Source organism: Python bivittatus, unplaced genomic scaffold, assembly GCF_059951505.1.
Source record: "Python bivittatus isolate LINGU-HERP-01145 unplaced genomic scaffold, Pbiv_v1 ctg000700_np1212, whole genome shotgun sequence".
Lineage (NCBI taxonomy): Eukaryota > Metazoa > Chordata > Lepidosauria > Squamata > Pythonidae > Python > Python bivittatus.
Genome location: NW_028277098.1, coordinates 75,143,071 through 75,164,718, shown reverse-complemented (window position 1 = coordinate 75,164,718; position 21,648 = coordinate 75,143,071). Strand labels below are relative to the sequence as shown.

The 21,648-nt window shown below is 39.7% G+C and overlaps 1 protein-coding gene and 1 long non-coding RNA gene across 6 annotated transcripts in view; one reads left to right on the top strand and one right to left on the bottom strand.

Moving 5' to 3' along the window:
* Nucleotides 1–522, bottom strand: part of CBFA2T2 (CBFA2/RUNX1 partner transcriptional co-repressor 2) — a 94,423-nt gene extending 93,901 nt beyond the window's left edge. For 2 of the 4 annotated variants that reach the window (XM_007428794.4, XM_025167000.2), the window contains exon 1: nt 378–522. In XM_007428794.4, the coding sequence (XP_007428856.1) occupies nt 378–405 (28 nt within the window). In that variant the 5' untranslated portion in view covers nt 406–522. The remainder of the gene's footprint in view (nt 1–377) is intronic. The other 2 variants (XM_088153436.1, XM_088153431.1) reach the window with 2 other exon arrangements.
* Nucleotides 523–648: 126 nt separating this feature from the next.
* Nucleotides 649–14,490, top strand: LOC148214255 (uncharacterized). 2 transcript variants are annotated; one of them, XR_015798435.1, is made up of 3 exons: nt 649–853; nt 11,962–12,056; nt 14,093–14,490. It is a non-coding gene; the product is annotated as an uncharacterized LOC148214255 (long non-coding RNA). The 2 variants fall into 2 exon arrangements; XR_015798434.1 differs by having other exon boundaries at nt 11,692–12,056.
* Nucleotides 14,491–21,648: the final 7,158 nt, after the last annotated feature.

Here is a 21,648-nt window from a genome sequence, read left to right as displayed (position 1 = left end):
GAAAAGAAGGTCCGGGAGTAAGAAAGGACACGTAACGTTATTCCACTCAGAAAGAGGGAGAAAAGGAGCAGAGGAAGAGTGGGAAAAACGGTGACATCCAAGGCGGGGTACGAGCGGAGTAGAGGAGCGAAGGAGTGCGCACGTTGCCTGGGGAATGACAGAGGGAGAGGAGCACCCCACCTGCCGCAGCCACGTCTACGGAGAATTAAGCCCCTTTCTGAGGCTGCAGCCTTCAAAGCCTCCACAGAGCTCGGCGTCGGTCGGGCTTGTGGTCCTAAGGGCGTGGGAAGCGCTAAGTGAGAGGAAAACCAGGGGAGGTGGAAGGGAAGGGTCAAGCAGGGAGGCAGCCTCGGTATTGGCGCGGAAGAGGATCTTACACTGGGAAGCTCCCGGAATGCCCACCATCGCTGATCCGGCACGGACGCCTTCCCTTTGTTTCGTCCTCTGCAGCCGAGCCGACGGACACGAGCGCCAGCAAGCAAGCAAGTAAGCAGCGACGCTCCCGGCCCCGCGCTAGGCCTTTGCCTAGACCCCACCCCTTCCCAGGACGTCACCAGCTCCTCCCACTCGGTCTGTCTCGCGGGTGGGCGGTTGGGGTTCCGCTGTGGCAGTTTTAGGTTGGGGCGGGGGTAGGCGTTGGCAGGGGCCGAAGCGGGGAGGAATTCACGTCGCTGGATCTGCATTTTGCTTTGAGGAGTTTGCCTCGCTGAGTTCAGTGGAACTTTTTCCCCAAGCAGGACTACAGCGCTGTAGCACGAACTTCAGGCATTTTAGTCGAAATCAAGTCCTAATGAAACGTATTGCTGGGTAAACGCACGCGCTCGGCTAGGCGGCACCACCTAGGCGACCTTAGGTGATCTTGAACAGCTAAATGTTTAATGTTTTAATGCTTTTTAATTTATATTTTATTTATTTATATTTCAAATTTGTCACCGTCCGTCTCACTGCGGAGCGACTCTGGGCGGTTTATTTATTTATTATTAAATTTGTATGCTGCCCATCTGCCCCCAGCGGGTGACTCTGGGCGGCTCACAATTAAAATCAGAAATCCCATCAACAATTAAAAATCCCCCCATAAATAGTTAAATAAATAATCCATTAAAATCAAATCTAAACAATAAACCCTGTACATAAATACTAAAAACATTCAGGTTTACAGTAAAAAAGAATAAATATTAGTTAAAATAGAATAAATGTGAATTAAAATACATTGCAAACAAATTTCCTATATAAATAATATTTTGTTATGATTATTATTTATTGTACTGTTATTTTTAACTTTTGTCACATACATAAGATGGGCAGCTATATAAATTTGCCAAATAAATAAATAAATACAACAGGTTAGAACTTGGTTAGTACTTGGACAGGAGACCACAAAGAAATATCAGGGCTTGTGGGCTAGACTGGAAAAGGGGGAAACAACTGGATGAAGGCAGTGACAATAAAACTTCAAGGACAGATCCACAAAGTCAACAGAAACCAGCTTGACTCAAAGAAGACTACTGTTACTCATTTTTGTGTTATTTCTGCCTCTGTTCCTCTACTGATCTACCATTTCATTGATTTTTCATTATTACAAAGAAAAATCTAGAAAGTTAGGTTTACCTTTAAGATATATTACAGGACTTTGTCATAAAGGTTAACATTTATTATCACATAAGCTTTTGCAGATGATAGGCCATGAGATGCCTGGAACAGAGTCCTGGGAAAGGAATATATAAACAGCTGCTGTTATGTGGAAAAGGTTTCCCCCCTCCTCTTAATTCCCAGTAGTAGTGAATTATGGAAATTCAACCCTTCTTTAAATTGATCCGTTTTCCTAATAATAATAGAATTCTGTTTTATTATGGCTACTTACAGTATGCAATATAGCATAGTTTTAAAAATATGACAAGGATAAATACTTGGTATGAAATTGGTATTCATATGTGGGTATATAAAGTATTACGGAGAAATGCTATGTATTTTTAATTAGGCAAAGTCCCACTGCCTTCAGCAAAACTTCCAGGGAAATCTGTATGATAATTGATACATTACTGTGTTAAAACAGTTCATGCTTTGCTAAATGATATGACTTCTGTCTCTTTAAATTAAAAAATGCTGAAACATGTTGGTATATATGAGATAATTTTGAAGCATGCTTATTTTCGTATCAACATTAATAGAAATACTGTATTCTAATGCATGAAGAATTTGGTTTAGAAGCTAGGAAGATTAGCCTGTAATTTGCATGGTATCTTCTGAGTACTTACAATGGAATTCCAAGGAAACACTGATAGATTGGCAAATACCTCCTCCCACCCACTCTTTATAACAAGTTCCTTTTCACTTATCCTTAATCCTAATGGAAGAAACACTTGGACTAGCAACTCAAGAATTGTCTGGCTGGGACTTGCTTTCAGAAATAGCTTAAAATTCTTAACACAGTCTTCAGTCAACAAATGGCTGACTCAGTTTTACATTCTCCTGGATAAAATGAAAGGGTTTAAACAGGAAAGAGCTTTGTGGTACCTTAAACAAAAATTTTAAGGCATACAGTATTAAAATTTAAAGAGTAAGCTTCTCCATTAGCTATCAACAAAGATTAGAGGTCAGCGTCAACTCTTAGCAACCACATAAATAGATTTTCTCCATGATGATCTGTCCCTAGCCTGCTCTTTCAGGTCTTCTAACAGTGTACTCATCACCACTGTAGCTGAGTCTATCCACCTTGCTGCTGGTCATCCTCTTCTCTTCTACCTTTTCCAGCATTAGAGCCTTCTCTAGAGAGCTAGGTCTTCACATAATGTGTCTGAAGTAGGATAATTTGAGCCTGGTCATTTGTGCCTCAAGTGAGAACAACTCTGGATTGATTTGTTAGATAATCCATTTGTTTTCTTACCTGTCCACAGTGTTCTCAGGAATTTCGTCCAGCACCAAAGTTCAAAGGCATCAATACTCAACACAGAAAGACTGTTTAATTAGAACATGGCCATGAACTTAGACGGTAGCTTGAAAAGCCATCAACAGTCAATCTGAGCTTCCTGATCTCCACTAGAGATAAGGATACTGACCTATCTCAGAGAGATGGATTTTGGAAACACTTTAGAAATGTTTATGGTCACTGTAATTGCATGATGGGGTAAATTGGGATGGACCTGAGGATTAGGATTCTGCGTGATTAATTTCCTATCTTTCCTAAATGAAAGTTTGTTGTTGTATTAATAAAAGAAGGCATAGTGCTGAAAAGTGAGCATGAAGGAATGAAAACGGATGTACGTCTCTAGATCATGTTCAGATATGTTTTCTTAACTGTCCTTTTCCCATGTGATGAGATCATGGGGTTCTGGACAGGTTGAACCCCAGGCATCCTGGCTTCAAAAGTTACAGGTTGAGTGCAGATTCTTCTGTTGCCAAAACTGATCATTGTTGCACAAAAGGGGAATATTAGCTGCCTTGGAAAAATCCCAAGGGTTGTATAAAAAGAAAAGAAACAAAAAGTTGACAGGCTGCTACCAGAATATAATACTGAACATTCTTTACCATAGATTTCAGATCTTATAATGTTATACTATCCTTAAAAAAAGAAAAAAATCTGGTCTTTTGGATGAATGGGAGAGCTTTTTCAATGCATTCTTCCAAATTGCATCTGTAATTGTTCCTAAAGGGCTGTTATGTGACATATACTTTAGACTGGCAGTAGGCAATCTTGCATTCCCTGAGGGATAAGCCTTTTGGAGCTCCCGCCCCACCAGCAAAAATAGACAGGGTTGCCCATCTCTTTCTTCTGCAGAGTGATTTTGTAATTAGGCTGAGATCTACTGCTTGCCTTACCCTGCTCTATCTCCTGGACTTCTGGAACACTTCTCTGTAGTGTTCCATATACAGTGTTCACCTTCTGAAGAAATTACAGATATGAGCCATATTCCCTGAGCTGTACTAGACTGGTACTACTGGCAGGTCAAGACCCCACTTAGCAAAATGAGCAGGAGGATCCTCAAGTGTAGCAAGGCTGATTTGCTACATTTTGAAGTATGTGAAACAATACTGACAAATGTGTGTGTGTGTAGGGAGTGATTTTTGTAGTGAATCCAAAACTCTAAAATTAGCACATCTCTGGTAGCATCCTCTCAATTTTCTTTGTTTTGCAAAAGAACACCATCCATCCAAATGCCAATCATGAATATGAAATCTATTTATGAACAAGATTTTAATTTTCACATTTTATTCTGGCAGCAAAAAAAAAAAAAAAATCAGGCAAGCCCCTGTTTGTAAAGAGGTTTATGAGCCACCATTTTTTAAAAAATCAGCAGTATAAAAGATAATGCAGAATAGTAGCAAGAGTAGGAATAAAAATATTTTTAAAACTTTTGTCTGCTTAATGCCAGATAACTCAAATCTAGAAGAGCATTTCAGAGCTGGGAAGACGCAACTATGGGGGAAAAAAATCTCTTGTTCAACAAGTGACAGGGTCCCTAATATGTTCTGGTTTTCCCCTGTAAGCTCACTGTGAAGGATATACTTTCTTACTAGACAGAGAGGCTTCAAGAAGTATGATGATGGGAGACCAGTCTCATTTTGCGTCACAAGGTGGAAAAAGGAGGAGAGGGGAGGTATACCTTCCTGGACAGAGAAGCCTGAAATCTGGATCCAGCCCACAGGACAGAATTCCCCACATGAACTGCCTTAAGGCATGGTCAAGGGGCCAAATACATTCACACAAACATACATACTAATTGGCTGAAATTTTGCAAGATCCCCAAATCTCCCCTGAAAATTTGGGAGATCTTACGGGAGACGTGAAACATGTCATTTTAGCTATTTTTACAATATTTTACTCTTTTTTAAATGTTTTGTTAATTTTACATTTTTAACTACACTCTGGAGGGAGATCTTGGCACCCATGACGTTTGTGTTGCCAGGCCTGGCTTTAAGACTTACTGTGTGGGAGTAAGGTGTCGGGCTAGATGACTTCAGAGACCCTCCAGCCAGGATCATGCTGATGACTTTTTTTTCAAGAACATCAAGCAAAAGTTCAAAGGGCAACAGTTTCCAAAATAAGTTGGGTTATTTTCTCCTATTGCAATAGCTAATATTAGGGCAACATTTTGCTATATAGTATATAGACCACTACAGTAACTTTAATTCTAGACATGTTTCTCTATTTTATATATCTGTATATTTATATGTACATATACGATATTTTAAAAAATATTTAAAGTACATTCCTTTCCTATACTTTGCATAATGTTGCTTGCCCCAAAAGGAAGTACAGTAGAGAGATTGGTAGACTGGTATATTTTAAAGCAATCAAACCAAAATAAAATAATTGACCAAAATAATTATTGTTACACCATCATGAAGAACAGCCAGTAATATTTTAACCACTTTCAAATATCCTGCTGAGTAAAAATGTATTGATTGTGCTTTTTAAAACAGCTTGCTTGAGGAAAGTGTTTCATAGACCAAGACCAAGGAAGAAGAAATAGTGGTAACTGTCTACATGACTTTAAAATGATTTGGCACTTCTAAAAGGTTTGCCTAAAGGATCTGAGTAAGCATATTATAATTCCCCCTGAATTCAAGAAGGACAACAGAATAGCTGGAGAAGCTTACATTTTTGGTCAGCTTGAAATATGACATTGCAGTATATCTTGAACAGACATATAAACCAAAGTAGGCAAAGTCTTTGTCCTAACTGATGTTTTTATTTCTAGTATCATTAATATGCAGCCCTGGCCTGCCTAAAATGCATAGCTTCCCAAAGCTGGATTGTGAAAACATTGGTAGAGTTGATAAGAAATAATAAAATATGCACATAGACCATCTTGATTTTTATCCTCCCAAACAAATTAAGACAATACCTTTCAAGAAAAGCATGGCAAAAAGTGTGTGTGTGTGTGTGTGTGTACACATACATATACACGCACACACAGACTGTGGTCATGTAAAGTTGAATCCCAAAGGCTGGTGTAGGGTGATGATTTTGCTTACAGCCAATATTTAGCAGTCAGTCTCAGGACACAATTTGCCTTTAACTTCTCTTATGGTGTCCCAATCAGGAGTTTTCAGGTACCCTTCCTCACATTTATATATTGTTCAAAAGCCTTTCTGTTCTGTATTTTACAAGCCTCTCACTTTCTCGCTTGCAGAATGCCAGTAACCTATCTCAGTGCCTAGCCTAGCAGACTGCCTGCCATCTGCCATTAGCAAAACAACATACAGTAAAATGTTAAATACACAGCAATGCCATGTGACACCTAGAAAAAGGCAATGGCTTAAAGCTATATGTGCTTTGTTACGTAAACAGCATCCTGAAATTAGTATTTGCTTTTTGAAAAGTAAATAGACATTGGGAGCATTCTGCCTAGCAGATGCTAGGAACAACAGCTCTTTCCTGAGGGGAAATTTGCTTGATGACCCTGGGGGGAACTGAAGTCCCACTGTGCTCCAGATTGGGGTCCATAGACAATTTGTTTCATTAATCAGGTGATGAGTTTATATATTCTTAACATCTTTGCTTGCTGGCTGATACTTTCAAAGAGCAATCAGGAAGTGTGGCTGAAGAATTAGCCTAGTATGCAAGACATCAAATCAGCAAATCAGTGAAGAAAATAACTCCTTACCAATGTTTAAAATGTGTAATTCAAGGTCAAAATAAATTTGGCAAACCAATTCTATAAATGCAGTATAATAATCCAGCAATATTTATCTCTTTCTATCAAAATGTGTTTCTGAAGTACAGCCAGAGAGTGCTAAATCAGTCAGTTATGCTGGTGCTTATGAAATTATGTGATCATATTGATTAGTAAATAGACCAGTTATATATATTTTTTACCATAATCACTGACACTACAGTCCTAAAAATATGCATAGCTGAGATTACATATCTTGTTTCAATCTGAATCTTCAAATAGATCAAGTCCATTACAGGTTGTTACTATATGTTGGTTATGGACTTTTTCACTGATATCCTATAGGCATTGGTACATAATTGGACTATCTGTTGGTCCTTTCTGTTGCTCCTTTCTGTGTCATGTAATATTTTGAATTTGTAATTATCCCACTCCATCCTGATGTATTAGTCCTGGTCCTTGCCATGATGTTTCAGAGGGATAAGTCCTCTTTGCAAAGCGTCTTTCCAGTTGTTTTTGACTGCAAGAACAAAGGGTTAATCAAACAAACAAATTCATTTTTAGATTCAGAGGTATATCTGACTTTTCTCTTCTAGATGGAGATATTCAAAGTGTCTATTAAAACAGCATAACATTACAATAAGCATGCTCATTGATTCATAAATTTTATTAAGATCAATGGGCTTATTATCAGATAAAGGACTGCAACTAAAAACATCCAATCCATAACATGCCATTTTCCTTTTGTGGCTAGATTTTGTGTTGTAAAATAGATTATTTGTAATAGTCTTGTGTTTTAAAGTGGAGTGCAATGCCATATACAGTGGTACCTCGGTTCACGAACTTAATTCATTCTGCGACTCTGGTCGCGACCCGAATTGGTTGCGACCCAAATCAAATTTTCCCATAAGGTTCAATGTAAATACGGTTAATCCGTTCTGACCCCTCCGAATTTGGTCACGACCCGATTTTGGTCGCGTCCCAAATCAAATTTTCCCATAAGGTTCAATGTAATTACGGTTAATCCGTTCTGAACCATATGTATTTTTTTAAAAACTGCAAAAATATGAAACAAAATACAGTACAAAGAGAGAGAACGCTAACCTTGCTCGACGCGACCTCTGGCGTGGAGGACAGAAAGGCGGGTGGGGAGGCGGTTATTGCTTGGAGGGAGAGTCCCCCTCCCTACAGGAAGCCACGACCACGTGTCACGGGAGGGAAAATGGCCGCGGATCCTGTTCATCACCCGATCCAGCGTTCGCAAACGGAAGCAAAATTTTGCGAATGGTGCTGTTCGTGACCCGAATTGGTTGTGAACAGAAGCGTTCGTGACCCGAGGTACCACTGTATAGCCTAAGAATCTTTAGGTCAATATCAGTATGTTAATACTGAAATCATCAACCTGGCATTCTTGGCTTTATTTTTCCTTTTAAAATTATTTATATTTTAGGAATTAGTTTATGGCCTAAAGCCTGCCTGTTCTAAGTAGATTTGTTGTAGATCTAATTTTTATCTAAATGGTTCTGGAAAACTAGCATCTTTGGCAGTAGAGTAATAATGAGTACAAAAATGGGAAATGTTAAGAGAAAAAGATTGACTGAAATCATAACACTTTTTTAATCAAAAACTGAAAACAAGATAAAAATTCAAAACTTGAATTATCAACAGGAAAATTTGGGTAGTTTATTTCATCTGCAGATAGTAATTTGATTACTTCTACATTCTTATTTCATTCTTCTACTGTTTCTTTAGGAGTGAAAATTGAAACACTTTCTCTCCTTGTCCACTCAAAGCCTGCCCATATGAGTTTGGACTCTAACATTTACAGCAAGGGATTCCAGCATATAATTTGCAATTTTCAACTCATTATTTTATTCCCAAACTTCTTTCTTTTTCAATAAAGAGTGAGAAACAACATATCAGGAAATTAGAGCAAAAAAAGTTGGTAACAGGTGAAACATCAAAGAACTTATTTGGGGGTAAAGATTGGTTAATAGTAGATCTTGGGGGGGGGATATGCATATGAAACAGAATAAATAGACTTGGCATGAATCCAGAGTCTGATGTCACATGATGCTTAATCCATCAATACAGGACATGGTGAACTCCTGAGTAACCTTCTCCTCTCCTAGGCTGCCCCCTCCCACTTCTCCCCAGTGACTGCTAGGCTGCCACCTGCTCTTTCAAACCTACCACACAGCTGCTGGTTTAGAATAACAAATTAACACCCACTTGCCAAGACCATTACCTTCTAGGCATGATAAAGTAAACCCATTAACCTAGGAGCTGGTATGTGGGCTGGAAGGCTGAGGGGAAAGGGAAGCCAACAAGAAGTGGGCAATTTTGGTAGCTGCTCTCTCCCACTATAACCCAGTATGGCAAAGGAGAGTTGGGTAGGGCCCACAAGGAAAGAAGGCAATGGGGAAATAGTGTGGATTTTCATGCCTCTGTAAGGCAAAAGAGGAAGGCTGTAGCTTGGTTCTGAGGATGGAGAAGAAAAAGAAGCATTTCTCATGGCAAAATGCAGGCAGTCCAGCCCAGCCCATTCAGGGACAAAGCTAGTTGCCATCAAGAGATTTTCTGCAGGCAAGCAACCCAAATCAAAAAAGAGCTTGATTTGGTAGGAGGAACTCAGCCCTTATAATTTTTTAACTTTACAAAAAAGAATAGTTTTTGTGCCAAGTTCCACTCTTACTTAGTGAATTCCACTGGGCTGAATTGGGGAAGAGAAATCTCAGCTCTCCAACTCATTTTTATGGTTCCAGAATGACTCAGGGATCTGTCACCATATTAACAGGAAAATTATCCTGTTTTTAAACAATTTATGTTAAGACATAAATACATTAGTCTCCAGGAGGCTTAGCACATCTATTTTTGGTTAGGATCCTTCCCTTGCCCACCCCACAAAACCCACCCTACTAAAACAAATGAAAAATGGACTGAAGATTTCAGCATGTCACTCAACAGTCCTTGGAGACCCATTTAGATGCATGGCTCTGGGAGGAAAAAAGGTGACATCCCTTCACTAATTGCTGCAGGTAACCTGGACTAGTAGCCCAAGCCAATAAGAAGGTGCGATGGTCATTCAAAAATGGTATAAATCACACTTGAAACTGCACAGCATGCATCAATTGGGGTCAGAGGCTTCAGCACAAAAATGGTAGAAGGCGCAAACTAATGAAATCAACACTTTAACAACTTGAGAATTTTGTCCATCTTGCTGTTTTGAGAGGCATCATCTGCCCACGTCAAAATAGTTTTTTATGCTGTGGTAATCAACAGCTCCTTCAAAATCTAGGTATCTGAAAATATACTCACTAAGACTGAAAGGGTTAGCTGCTATATTTTGATAGCTTCTCTCTAGAATTTCCACAATAAAAATGCTTTTATTAGGTATCCATCCTTTCCACCCAAGATTTTAGTTTTCCAAGGAATATCTCATTCTCTAATTTTACACTGATAGATTCTAAGGGCTGACCTCCAACTCCAGATTACATGAACCTTGTGCATACACACAGCTGAGAAATTCTCCAGAACTGCATTGGATTAGAAAAATTTATCAGATATGCTGCTGTGAACAGTAAGCTTCATGATTTTACAATGTTCAACTAACCCAAGCTATATTCAGTGAAAACAGTTAACCCAGCTGCTCCATAATTTTTATTTGCCATCCCCAGTTCATTTCATTCAGAAGTGCCATCTGTATATAGCTCTCCTCAGAAATTATTCCTCCATGCCTAAAGCCAGTATTTGTGCACCTCTTGGCATTCACAAAGATGTGCTTCTTCTCATTTAAAGTTTTGAAAAATTCCCCAACTTAACTGGAAATATTTCAAAGCAAAACTGTGTCCTCCAGCCACCATTTAGATGGCTCTGTGTAGACCCATGCAGACGCTGCCAAGAAAAGATGACAGATAGGTGCAGGTAGACATAATTCAGTATGCCCAGCCACCCAATACAGTAAAGCCTGGTTGTGCCAAGGAGGTGGGGAAGCCATAGCTGTGGAGAGTCATGTACAGAGGCAAGGGTGGACTTTAGAAAGAAAGGGGAAAAGGAAACAGCAGAAAGAGAAAAAGCAAGTAGACAGCCAGAAAGTCAGTATACAGTGCAGGAAGAAGGCAAGGAGGGGAGGGAGAACGTTGAATACCACAGGTGAATAGTACTGCAAATCTGTTCATGCCGAGCTTATTGGCCTTACCATTGTTTGACGTGTTTTGAGAATATACTGCCAGAGAACATGATCAATAGAACAGTACATTGTGCAGAATATTGGCAGGGTAAGGAAAATGTCTTCATTATTATTGATCTTTTCATAGAGTAGCCTTTGATAAGAATCCAAGAAACCCCAGGGTTTCCAGAACATTGTTTGTTATATCACTAAATTCAGTGGAAAATCACAACTGCTACAGACTGAGTTCCAGCTTTTCTCTTCAGGAAGAGGAAGCAGAAAGAACTTCAGCCATGGTGGACACAGGGACTGGGTGCTGGTGAAGATGCCAAACAACAAGGCAAACAATTCCACTAATCTGTGTTCTCTCCTGGTTCCTGGCAGTTGTCAGAGTACATGTTCCAGGTTCTCCCCTCCAGAGGGAGGGGCAGGAGGAGCTGCAGATGGTGGACTCAGGGTCAGGGTGCTGGTGATTATTATGCCAACCCCATAGCAGCAGCCCTTCTGTCAATTTGCAGTATTTCTGCTCCTGGCAGTGGATGAAACAGTCCAGGTTCTTTCCTCATACGGGAGTAGGCAGAAGGAGTTGCAGATGGCTGGCTGATGGTAAAGATGCCAACCTACAGAAGCAGACATTCTGTCAATCTGCAGAGATTCTTTGGATCTGGACCAGTATGATTAGGGTCATAGTTTCAGCCACCCTGCCCTCTTAGTTAGCATTTAAAGTGATAAATGCATGAAGGCTAGATAGTATTATTATGTGCCTTCTAGCCTCAAACATAGACAGGACCCTGCCTCCTGGAAAGAGAAAATGAGGAAATATTAAAAATAGAACACAACTATGAAACAACCCATTCTGTGTTTTTATCTTCCTTGTTTATTCCCTCTTCTTAATTGCCTGTTTAGATTTGGGGAAAGATACAGCTGCTTCAGAGTACTGCAGATAGGGGCTACATTTGCACTTCCATGCACTTTGAGATCAAATAAACAGGGCTTGAGCGCATTATTTTGGTCAAGAGGATTCCAAGTAACATGAAACAATTCTAAAAAAAAGAAGTTACCTGTAAGTATACCTATTGTTATTTTTGTACTTGGCTATTTCTAGATACCACAGTGCCATTCTTGTCCCTTAACTTATGTACACATCTTCAAGAATGTTTCCCTCTTTCATCACAGGAAAAAACATCACTACCAAATAAGACAAGACAGCTGGCTAGTATATGTGATGGGGTGTGACATCTATACACAAATAGTATTTCAAGGAGCCACAGGTAAGAGCTGTATGTTGGAATGGGTCCAGATTCAATTAAATTACATGTGCAGCCCTATAGACAAATATCCTGCTAGCCAATAAGGAATTTACAAACAACCAGGAAGGCATCTGTAAAACATGCAACCACTATAACGATATGTTCTGTCCCTGAAAGCCTTCATAGAATTGAATTCCATAACTTGTGCATGTATTTGAAAGAAAAGGAAGGATTGTAACCTATATGTGATAGGTGAGTCATTGAAATTTCCCTCAGTTGGGAGTTACCATGGCTCAAATCTCTTCATAAGTACTATACTGGTGGCAAGGAGAAGATAATATTAGGGTAACTCAACATATAAATAGGATATGGGGTGCCATTGTGCTGTCCCTCAAAGCATCATGTTCCTCAACCCTTAGCTTCATGGGGAGAAAACTGATACTGTGAAAGTGGAACAGAGAAAAAAAATAGACTACTTGTTTTCCCAATACCCCACTCCTGATCCAATATGGATCTCAGACAGACAGAGACCATGTTTAGTTTGCCCCTTAGGAATTAGCTTTATTATGTAAGCATGCAAGCAGAAACAGAGCTATGTTAAATACACATGCCCTGATATTGCAAACCTGATGTACATCTCCCTATGATGTCTGCATATCAAGTTGCATCCATGGAGGCTTCCATATCAACTGGCAACTATGTTACTGAATTTCCTGTTTTCATGGAAATGTGTACCATTGCATACACAAAACTCCCCTGGCACATGCGAATGTCTAGGGAATGGGTACATCATCTGCACAATACTGGAAGTAGGGATGCTCAGTACAATCCCATCACTGTCCACATGCTTAATAAACACTTGGAATGGTGCTTGAATGGAATTACTTCAAAACAGTCTTGAAGTGTAAATATGTTTGTCATTTAAATTCTAAAGTAGTTGTCCTGAATCCAAACAGTGTTTGCAATCAAGTTTTCTTTGGAATCTTCCCTAGCCTATCTGAAGGATTCCGAGGAATAGCATGGTCAATATTGCTCCTACTTGCAATATTAGTCTGTAATACATTACTCAGTGCAGTATGTCCAGTGTCAGTCAGTGAAATTTAAGCTGATTGAAGATCTTCTAGCGTATCAGTCAGATGATCCATGAGATCCACCTTGATACTTTTCTGGAAGGCATTGAATATGTTTTGTCAGCAGACCTGGGGATCCCAGGCTGATATGGAGCCAATCAAATGGTTAGTCTCAGTGTGTTCCTTGCTGCCAAGGGGGTGGGGTGGGTTTGTATTATGGGTTTTCATTCTGTAAGCCATCCGGAGTCACTGTGAGTTGGGCAGCCATATAAATTTGTTTAACAGATAAATAATAAAATAAATCTCTTTTAATACAATGGAACATCTGTAATGGCTGGCATTTAAAAATGGGAAAAGAATAAGGGGAAGTTTTCATTCTGAATACCTGAATGTACCAAAAATAAAAACAACCTTGATTTCATTGCTGATGCAACTGTTTCCCAAACTGCACTTCATTCAGGTTGGAGTCATGCAAACTAGACAAATGGCTACTTCAGATACCATCTGGCTTCTGACAGGCTGACAGCAGATTCCATTGGCTCTCATGCTGATGACACCCTCTGCATGACAGTCTGAATTAGAGCAGTTTGGAAAACATACAAACCACAACCAAACAAAATTGAAGAATGCACCATTCTGTAGCTGTAGAGGAAAGTAGGGCAATAAAAACTCAAATGGCAGAACACTTAGGTTCATTCATTGCAAATTAAAAAGTAGGCTTTGAGACTGAGACTGATGATCTCTTATGACAAGCTGTTCAGTAGTGGTAATGCTGCAAATCTTGCTTGAAGCAAAAGGCAACAAAGCTCAGTTCTCTAGTTGGAAAGGACCTTAGGGAGAAGAGCTGAACAAGGTGACAGACTTTGGAAACTGCCACATAGAATAGACAATACATACAGACCACAATGCCTAGGTTCACACATTACTCTAAGCCAAAACCACATGATAAATTAACCCAAAAATGTGATGTTTTTCCTCATTTTGCAGGACACTCAAAAGTTGAGGTGAGAGTTTCTTTGGAGGCTGGGAAAGCAATGGAAAGGAAAGTTGACATAAGCAATAAAGAGATAGAAGGCAAATCTATTGGTAGCTTATCTTATAAATGGCAATTGAGCCAGGTGGCAAAAAAAGACGAAGAATAAGCTTTTCAAATCATTTGAAGAGAGACTCTGCCTTAATGAACTTACTATAAATGAAGGTTGGAAATTCCTCTTGCAGTTTCCAAGATTCTATATTTTCCTCAAGACTATCATTAAAGAAACCTTACTGAAGTCTGTGTAGTTCTTACTTCCTTGATTTTATCCAGCTGTTTGGGGTTTAGCAGCAATCTTCAGGCATTTGAAGGACATATAACCCATAATTACCATCCATATGTAGGAGTTAGATATCTGTAGGGTACAGCATTCTCTGTTCATGGATGCTCTCTCAATTTCATTTAGATTTTCTGGAGTTCTAAATCATGCATAGACTTTCCATGGACAGAAGAGATGAGAGGTAGGAAACATTTGGGGGAAAGTACATAGGGCACTTCTAAAATGTTGAGAGCGTATGATGAATGTACTACCCAGGGTCATGGGAGATTTGCTGCTATGATTAATTTCATAATTTCACAAGTCACAAAACATGTATTTACAGAAGTTAAGCTAGCCCATCCATCTTTACCATGCCAAGGAACATCTGTATGAGGCAAATGCATTCTTATAACTGATGCTACAATTTGTCCTTTGCAGGATCCCAGCTTATTAATTCTTTTTATTATTATTATTAAAATAAACTTTCTGAATCAGTCAGGAGAACCAGTGAACCTGGGGGCACCAAAGGAGGAATCTAGGGGCACAAGGGTGCCCAAAGACATCAGATTGTCTACCCTGGCAGAGGCTGTTTGCTACAGAAAGATGCTATAAATGGAGCACAGCAGCAGAGAAAAGACAAAAATGGCACATTCATCTCCTGTCCCATTTCCATCTATGAAATAGTTAGAATGCTAGAAAAGAGCTAAAAGCAAGGAAGGTGGTTTATTCAAGTCTCCTCTGTGGCTGGATCCTTGGGGGTGGGGCTATTAAATTGCACCATTTTCCTACAAATCTCTGTGTTAATTTAATACTTCAATTAATTAATATCCTACAGTAAGAGTCTTAAAACCCTCTTCAGTAATTAGCTTTGGAGTTGGCTGGCATCAAAAATCAAATAAATCAATAAACTTTGTAAATCAATATATAAGCTACCCCAGAAGAGGACAGCATCCAAATGTTAAAAATAAAGTAAATATATAAATTGTGAATCTGTAATATTGACTGCTTGGGGTCTGCTATTTTAGAGCATTTGGACTAGAGCAATCTGAAATAAAGAACCTGTTTGAAAGCAATCTGAAATAAAGTGTCTATGACTTTGACACTTATTACTATGGGAACATTTTGCTAGGGTTACCTGATTTGGGCTGCAAAAATCCAGAGGAACACCAGATGGTAGAAAGAGAATCAGAAAACTCTTAACTCTTTGCTAGTAGTGGTCTAGTAGCGGTCCAGAGTTCTGCAGCCAGAATCTAGTAAGGTTACATTTGCACATGAAGTACTATGCTGAACAAAAATAATAGAGGCACTAATAAAATCATTTGTTTCTATTTTTCCAGAAAGGAAGCTGGTAGATTTAGGTGCAAGACCCAGAGTCCTGCTTGAGACTTTGGTCATAGATAGGTCTCGTTAGGTGTTAAAGATGCAGTTATATCCAGTGGGATCCTAATATTGTATGTTCTTTTCAGTCCAATCTGTCTCCCAATTGCCATATTCCTTGCACTTTGAAAACTTGGCACACTGAAACTCCTCAGGCTCTCAGCAGAAGCTTATGGCTCAGAAAATCATCTGGCATTTACTTGCTATTCTAAGAAGCAGTTAAACATCCTTCCTTCAGCAAGAAGCCAGTGAATATCTGGATATAATAAGAGCTCTGCTTTTCTTTTCCCCCTCCTTGAATTCTTGCCCAGATTGGTTACATTCCTAATCCTATACAACTCACAGATACTGATGGGGTAATTAGCCTCATGTTTAGGATGGGGTCCTGTTTATATTAGCTTTGAGAATGGCTGGATATTATTTTATACACAATGATCTTTAATGGCTGATGTATGATACCATTTTACTAAATTTACAGAAAAGTTTTGATGATTACAGCATACTTCCTACTGTATGAAATACAGTAACAGACGGGATAAACAAAGATGAGAGAATATCTTTTTTAAAAATCCAGCATCAAAAAAATCAGAAATTATTTCCTGACAAACAGTGTGGCTTATTGTCTATTCTCTTCCATAAACTACTCCATACCAACCATCTGATACCCATTATTACCATTGCAAACAACTACTAGCTCCCCAGCTGGTCAGCTCTCTCTCAACATTGCAATAACCATTCAAGGCTGCCATATGGTCCAAGAGTTTCCTACTCAGTTGTCACTCATCTTTATACATTTCTGAATCCACTTCCTTCTGGAGGTTTTGTAATATGTCATTTATAGACTGCCTCTCCCCCACCCTAAGTTGAAAATTTGATTTGATGGTTGATCTCTAATTGTACATCAACCAAGTCACAATGATATTTTTAAAAAGATAGAACCAAAGGTACTGAGGCCACACTAAAACACATTAAGCCTGCAGTTCTGTATACACAATTTCCAGGGAGTAAATTTTACTGTTTGCAAAGAGATTAACATTCAAATAAACATACACAGGATGGCTCTGAACGATATAAATAGTATAATTTTAAAGTATGACCATCTAGAATTGTGTGAAATATTGCAACAAATAATTAAGTCTCACATGTATTAAATTTATATCCCATCTTTCTGTTTATTCAATGGAGAATGGAGAATCTGGCCATTTTGTGCATGACTGCCCTACTCTCCCTACTTCTGAAGCATCAACTAAGTACAATACTTATAGTGAAGGAAAGGTATCGAACATGCTCTACAACTGGTGTTTTTGGAAACTAGGTAATCTCAGCTCCCAAGGGATCAGGTACTGCCTCACCCAGAAATTAATTAGATCCCAGACATGCAGTGTGATGCACCACCACTTAGTCATTCCTGTTACATTATAGACCCAAGCAGGCTTTGAAATAGAGCTGTAGTCTGTAGCAGATTCACTGAATCTTTCACAGGTCTGACATACCTGACAGTACCCTTGCTGAAGCTATAACTATTGATGGCTAGCATTTATGCTCAGTTCCCAGATTTGAGCATACTGATCTTTTCTGTCCTGCTATCAATAATCATCAGGAGTCTCTGCAACCTTATTTAGCTTCTCTGGTTACAGTTTCCAATGGTCTGGCTTCAGACTCATGAGCTGCATATTCATGCAACCAGGTCTTAGCCTCTGATTATCTGGTCTGTACAGCTCATAGCCCCCAGGCCTCATGTTCCCCCAACACCCCACCTTAAGAAATCCTTTCTGTCTTGCCTACCAAATATGAAGACTTTGTTTATATGTTTGGAAACAGGGAAGTACAATCTCAACTCCACATTAGTTTTGTGACTCTATTCTCAATCTCATTCCTAGAGTTCTGATTTCCACAAAACACCACCACCCAATGTTAAAGACAGAGTTAGCTTGCCTAATAGGATTTATCAAGGAGAACTTGGAGAAAGGCTTTATCTGCCCATCCTCCTCCCCTATAAGTACTCCTATCTTTTTTGTTAAGAAGGATTGCTCTTTAGTTGTACTCCATGATTACCAGCATCTGAACTCTGTAACTATTAGGAATCACTATTCTCTTCCCATAATTTCTGAACTCTTCAAATGTCTACAGACACATATGTTATCAGGTTGCATCTCAAAGAAGCCTACCCTCAAATTGGCATGAAAGAAGGACATGAATATTTAATTCCCAGTTGTTTTTATTATGACAAGTCCATTCTGCACCTAAATGGAGAGAATGGAGAAAACTGGATTCCAATGTCTGGCTTCCTTCATCCTTGAGAAAAAAAATCTTGCAGTTCTGCCATGACAGTTGGACATTTTGGAGTATATTAAATGACTCTCCTCTGCTGTGACTTTTGGTGGCCTTGCATTAGACCAGATATCAAGGCCTACTGTATGTTTGTCACCATATCAAGCCTTCCATCAAGAAGCTAGTTGGATTGTTGCATTCAATCCACTCCCCGCACAGGTCCTCAGGACACAACTGCCTTGATTTTTTCTTACTGACCTATCAGGTGTCTATGCCATTCTAGTATAATGGATCTTTTCTTTAAAAAGTTTCATTACATTTTCTGTCATGGCCTCATTCTACTCCTAAGACAACCTTCCTGTTTATTCAACAAGTTTTCTGCACCCAAAGGTTGTCCAATTATCACATTTATGATCTAGGCCGACAATTCACTGCACATTTTTGAATACTCTGTTTCAACAACTGAATGTGAAGCTCCACCTGCCTTCTCCATCTCCCCTTCCTCAACATCTTAATGGAGGAAATGCTGAACTTTATGCCCCTGTTCTGTGTAGTTAAAATGAGGTAAAGAAGTAAGTCCTCTGTGCTGTACCCACTGCCATGGAATGGCATTTCCAATGGGTCTAAAAGAGGATCCCACTCCATATTCACTCCAATTCCTAATTACAGTTCCTCCATTTGTATTCCAGCCCTGAACCTATCTGCTTAATTCCTCTCAGTTCCCTGGTAAACAAATGTGCCAAATGAGATCTGCGAGAGGGAGATTGCTTAAGAGCAATAGTATCAACTCCAAGATAATTCAGCAGATGAGCCAATGCTTAATATTGCTGACAAAAAAGGCAGCAATGCATTCAAGAAACTGTCCAAATACTTCAAGCACCTGGATCAGACCAGTTCAATTTGCTTCTGCTGAGGTTTAAGCAGCCACCAGCCTAAACTGACTATAAAGTTGCCCATCCAAGACAACACTTACAACCAGCTCCTCCACTTTCCATTCACTAGCTCCAGCTGGACAGAATACCAAATCCAGTGTATGTTCTGTTGCATCCATGGGGCTAGGTCCATAGTTGTCGTGGCGAAATCCTGAGCCATTCCTAACTGGGCAACCTTGGCATGGACATTGAAATCACACAGAACAACAAGTCTAAGGTACTCCATCAGAGATTACCCTAGCAAGGTCAGGAAAAGAGACCATTGTGTGGTGGGGGGGATAGAACATGAATAGTATCTCTGCACTGTTCTGGACATCCAAAAATAGCAGTAAACACTGAAAATTGGCAGACTACCAGATAGAATATCTGGTCAGTGTGATGGAATTCCTATAGACTATGACCACACAGCCTGCCCACCCTCCTGCCCTAGCCTGCTACATCAGAGAGTAGCCCAAAAAACAGAACTGGGAGAAATGAACTCATCTCTCAGCCAGGCCTCTGTAATACGTGTCAAATCAACACTTTCATCTAGGATTAAACAGCTAAATATTTTGCAGCTAACTGACCTGGCATTAGAAACCAAGACTTTTAGATTGGAGACTCACCTTTGCTATCACCTCGATCTCCTTGGTGAGACTGCAGCTGGAATGAAGGAAAGCCAGCCAGCACTGTTCTGTCCTGCCTTCCTTTATCTGTAACAGACAGGTTGCAGCTTCCTATCATTTCTCCCTTCCAAATGCTACAATATTTGCTCCCAGGCCATGCTGTGTTCCCCACTCTAGATGATGCAGGTTATCTGGACACAAGATGGCAAATTTCAGACTACAGGTCAGATGCAGTTCATAAAACTTCTTCAGTTGACCAACAGAGCTTCCCCTACTGCAGTAGTTGCTTTTCATTACTATCATTTACTACGCTGGAGTGATTTTTGTGATTGCAGCTGGTAAGAGATTATTAACCCTTTCTTTTCCACATGTTGCAGTCTTAGTGCCAAAAATCCTCTCCTTGCATTCCAGTTAAGCTAGGAGAAAATCTCTCATTGGTCTAGTGGGAAGCTTTCTTCAAGTCCAATTATTTCAATAAGGGTGGAGATATTCACGTGGATCACAAACTGAACTAAGCCACATTTTATTTTAACTGTTGTTTGCAGATCAAACCATGGTAGCTTGATTTACACATAAAATTAAGTAACGTCTGTAATTTGTAATCAGTCTGATTTTAAAGACCCATTCCATTCTAGAACAGTGAACTTTATATAATTTATATTTTTCTGTGCTATTTATTGATTGCATTTGTTTTTTTTTTAATTTGTTTTAGAAAATTGTTCTAACTTTGTAGCCTTTGGTTATTGGGTAGATTAGAAATACAATAAGCAAGACATAGTTTACAAAATGCAATGGCTTGGTTCACATTTCATGCTAAGTCAGTCTCCTAAAACAGTTAATGCATTTGTGTGACTATTCCCATAAGAATAAAATAATCAGACTGTATTCATACTGAGCTCTCATGGTCTCTTGGCTGTTGGCTTTTCCAAGTAGAGTGGGTGTGCAGTTTGCCACTGACCCAGATATGCATGTGCAAGTCAGACTTGCACACCCAAAACTGGATTACTGTCATAACTCATTCTCAGGGCTAGGGATCTCCAACAGTCTTTGCACCCATAGCTCCTGCAACAGACCAACTTGATCCTAAGGGCCTCCTAAGGTAGCCTGACCAGGATCAAGGCATTCTTGCCTAGTCTCACTTTCCCCATCTTCCCGAGGTGATTCTTCCTACGCTTCTTCCTTGCAAGGTATCACGTTGGGTACTGGTATTGAACTTGCCTCTCTTCTCCAGGTAGCCTCAATGTGCCTTGTATATTGCAAGGTATTGTTCCCTACATGAAGTAGGAAAGGCACAACATAGGGGCCAAGCCATACCCTCCAGGATGAAGGCCAGGAAGGATTGCTCTTGGAGAAGGGGAAGGTGAGATTTGGCAAAAGTGCTTTGATCATAGCCAGGTTGCCTTAGGCAGCACTTAGGAATGAACTGAGACTGTTGCATGGAGTGCAAAATCTGTTGAAAATGAACCTTGGCACTTGGAACACACATATGGCCAGAGCAAGAGCCAGCAGTTCAGCAAAAGGTTAACTATAACAAGTGCAACCCCCTTCAAATCTGCTTATGATCCTCCAAGGAGATCACAAGCCACAGTTTGAAAATGCTGTGCTAAGCCAAAATGAAACAAACCGCATTATGGCTTAATGCATCTCTCCACAACCTGGTGCACTGCAGATACGTTGGACTAAAATCCCTACCCTGATAGATAGGTGGTGAAGCTGAACACAGCTGGGGAGCACCAGGTTTATGAAAGGTAGCTCAGTGTGATTTGAACAATCCTATACATGTATACAAATGAAGGTACCTGCATGTTATGTGCAGGCTAATACAGAACCCACAGTTCAAAAACCTTACAGGGTCCTAGTTTGTCATTCATGTTATTTTATATCTTTATGACACTCCTGGGGGAGGTTTTCTAATGCGAGAGAGAGAAAGAGAGAAAGAGAGAGAGGTCTGCCTTTAAAAGCATCTTTGTTCTTGCTGCAACAGCCACCTCTAGAAATCACTCTTCAGGAAGGGAATTCCAAGATAATGATTTCTGTTCACATGAATAGTTTTTGAGAGTTTCAGC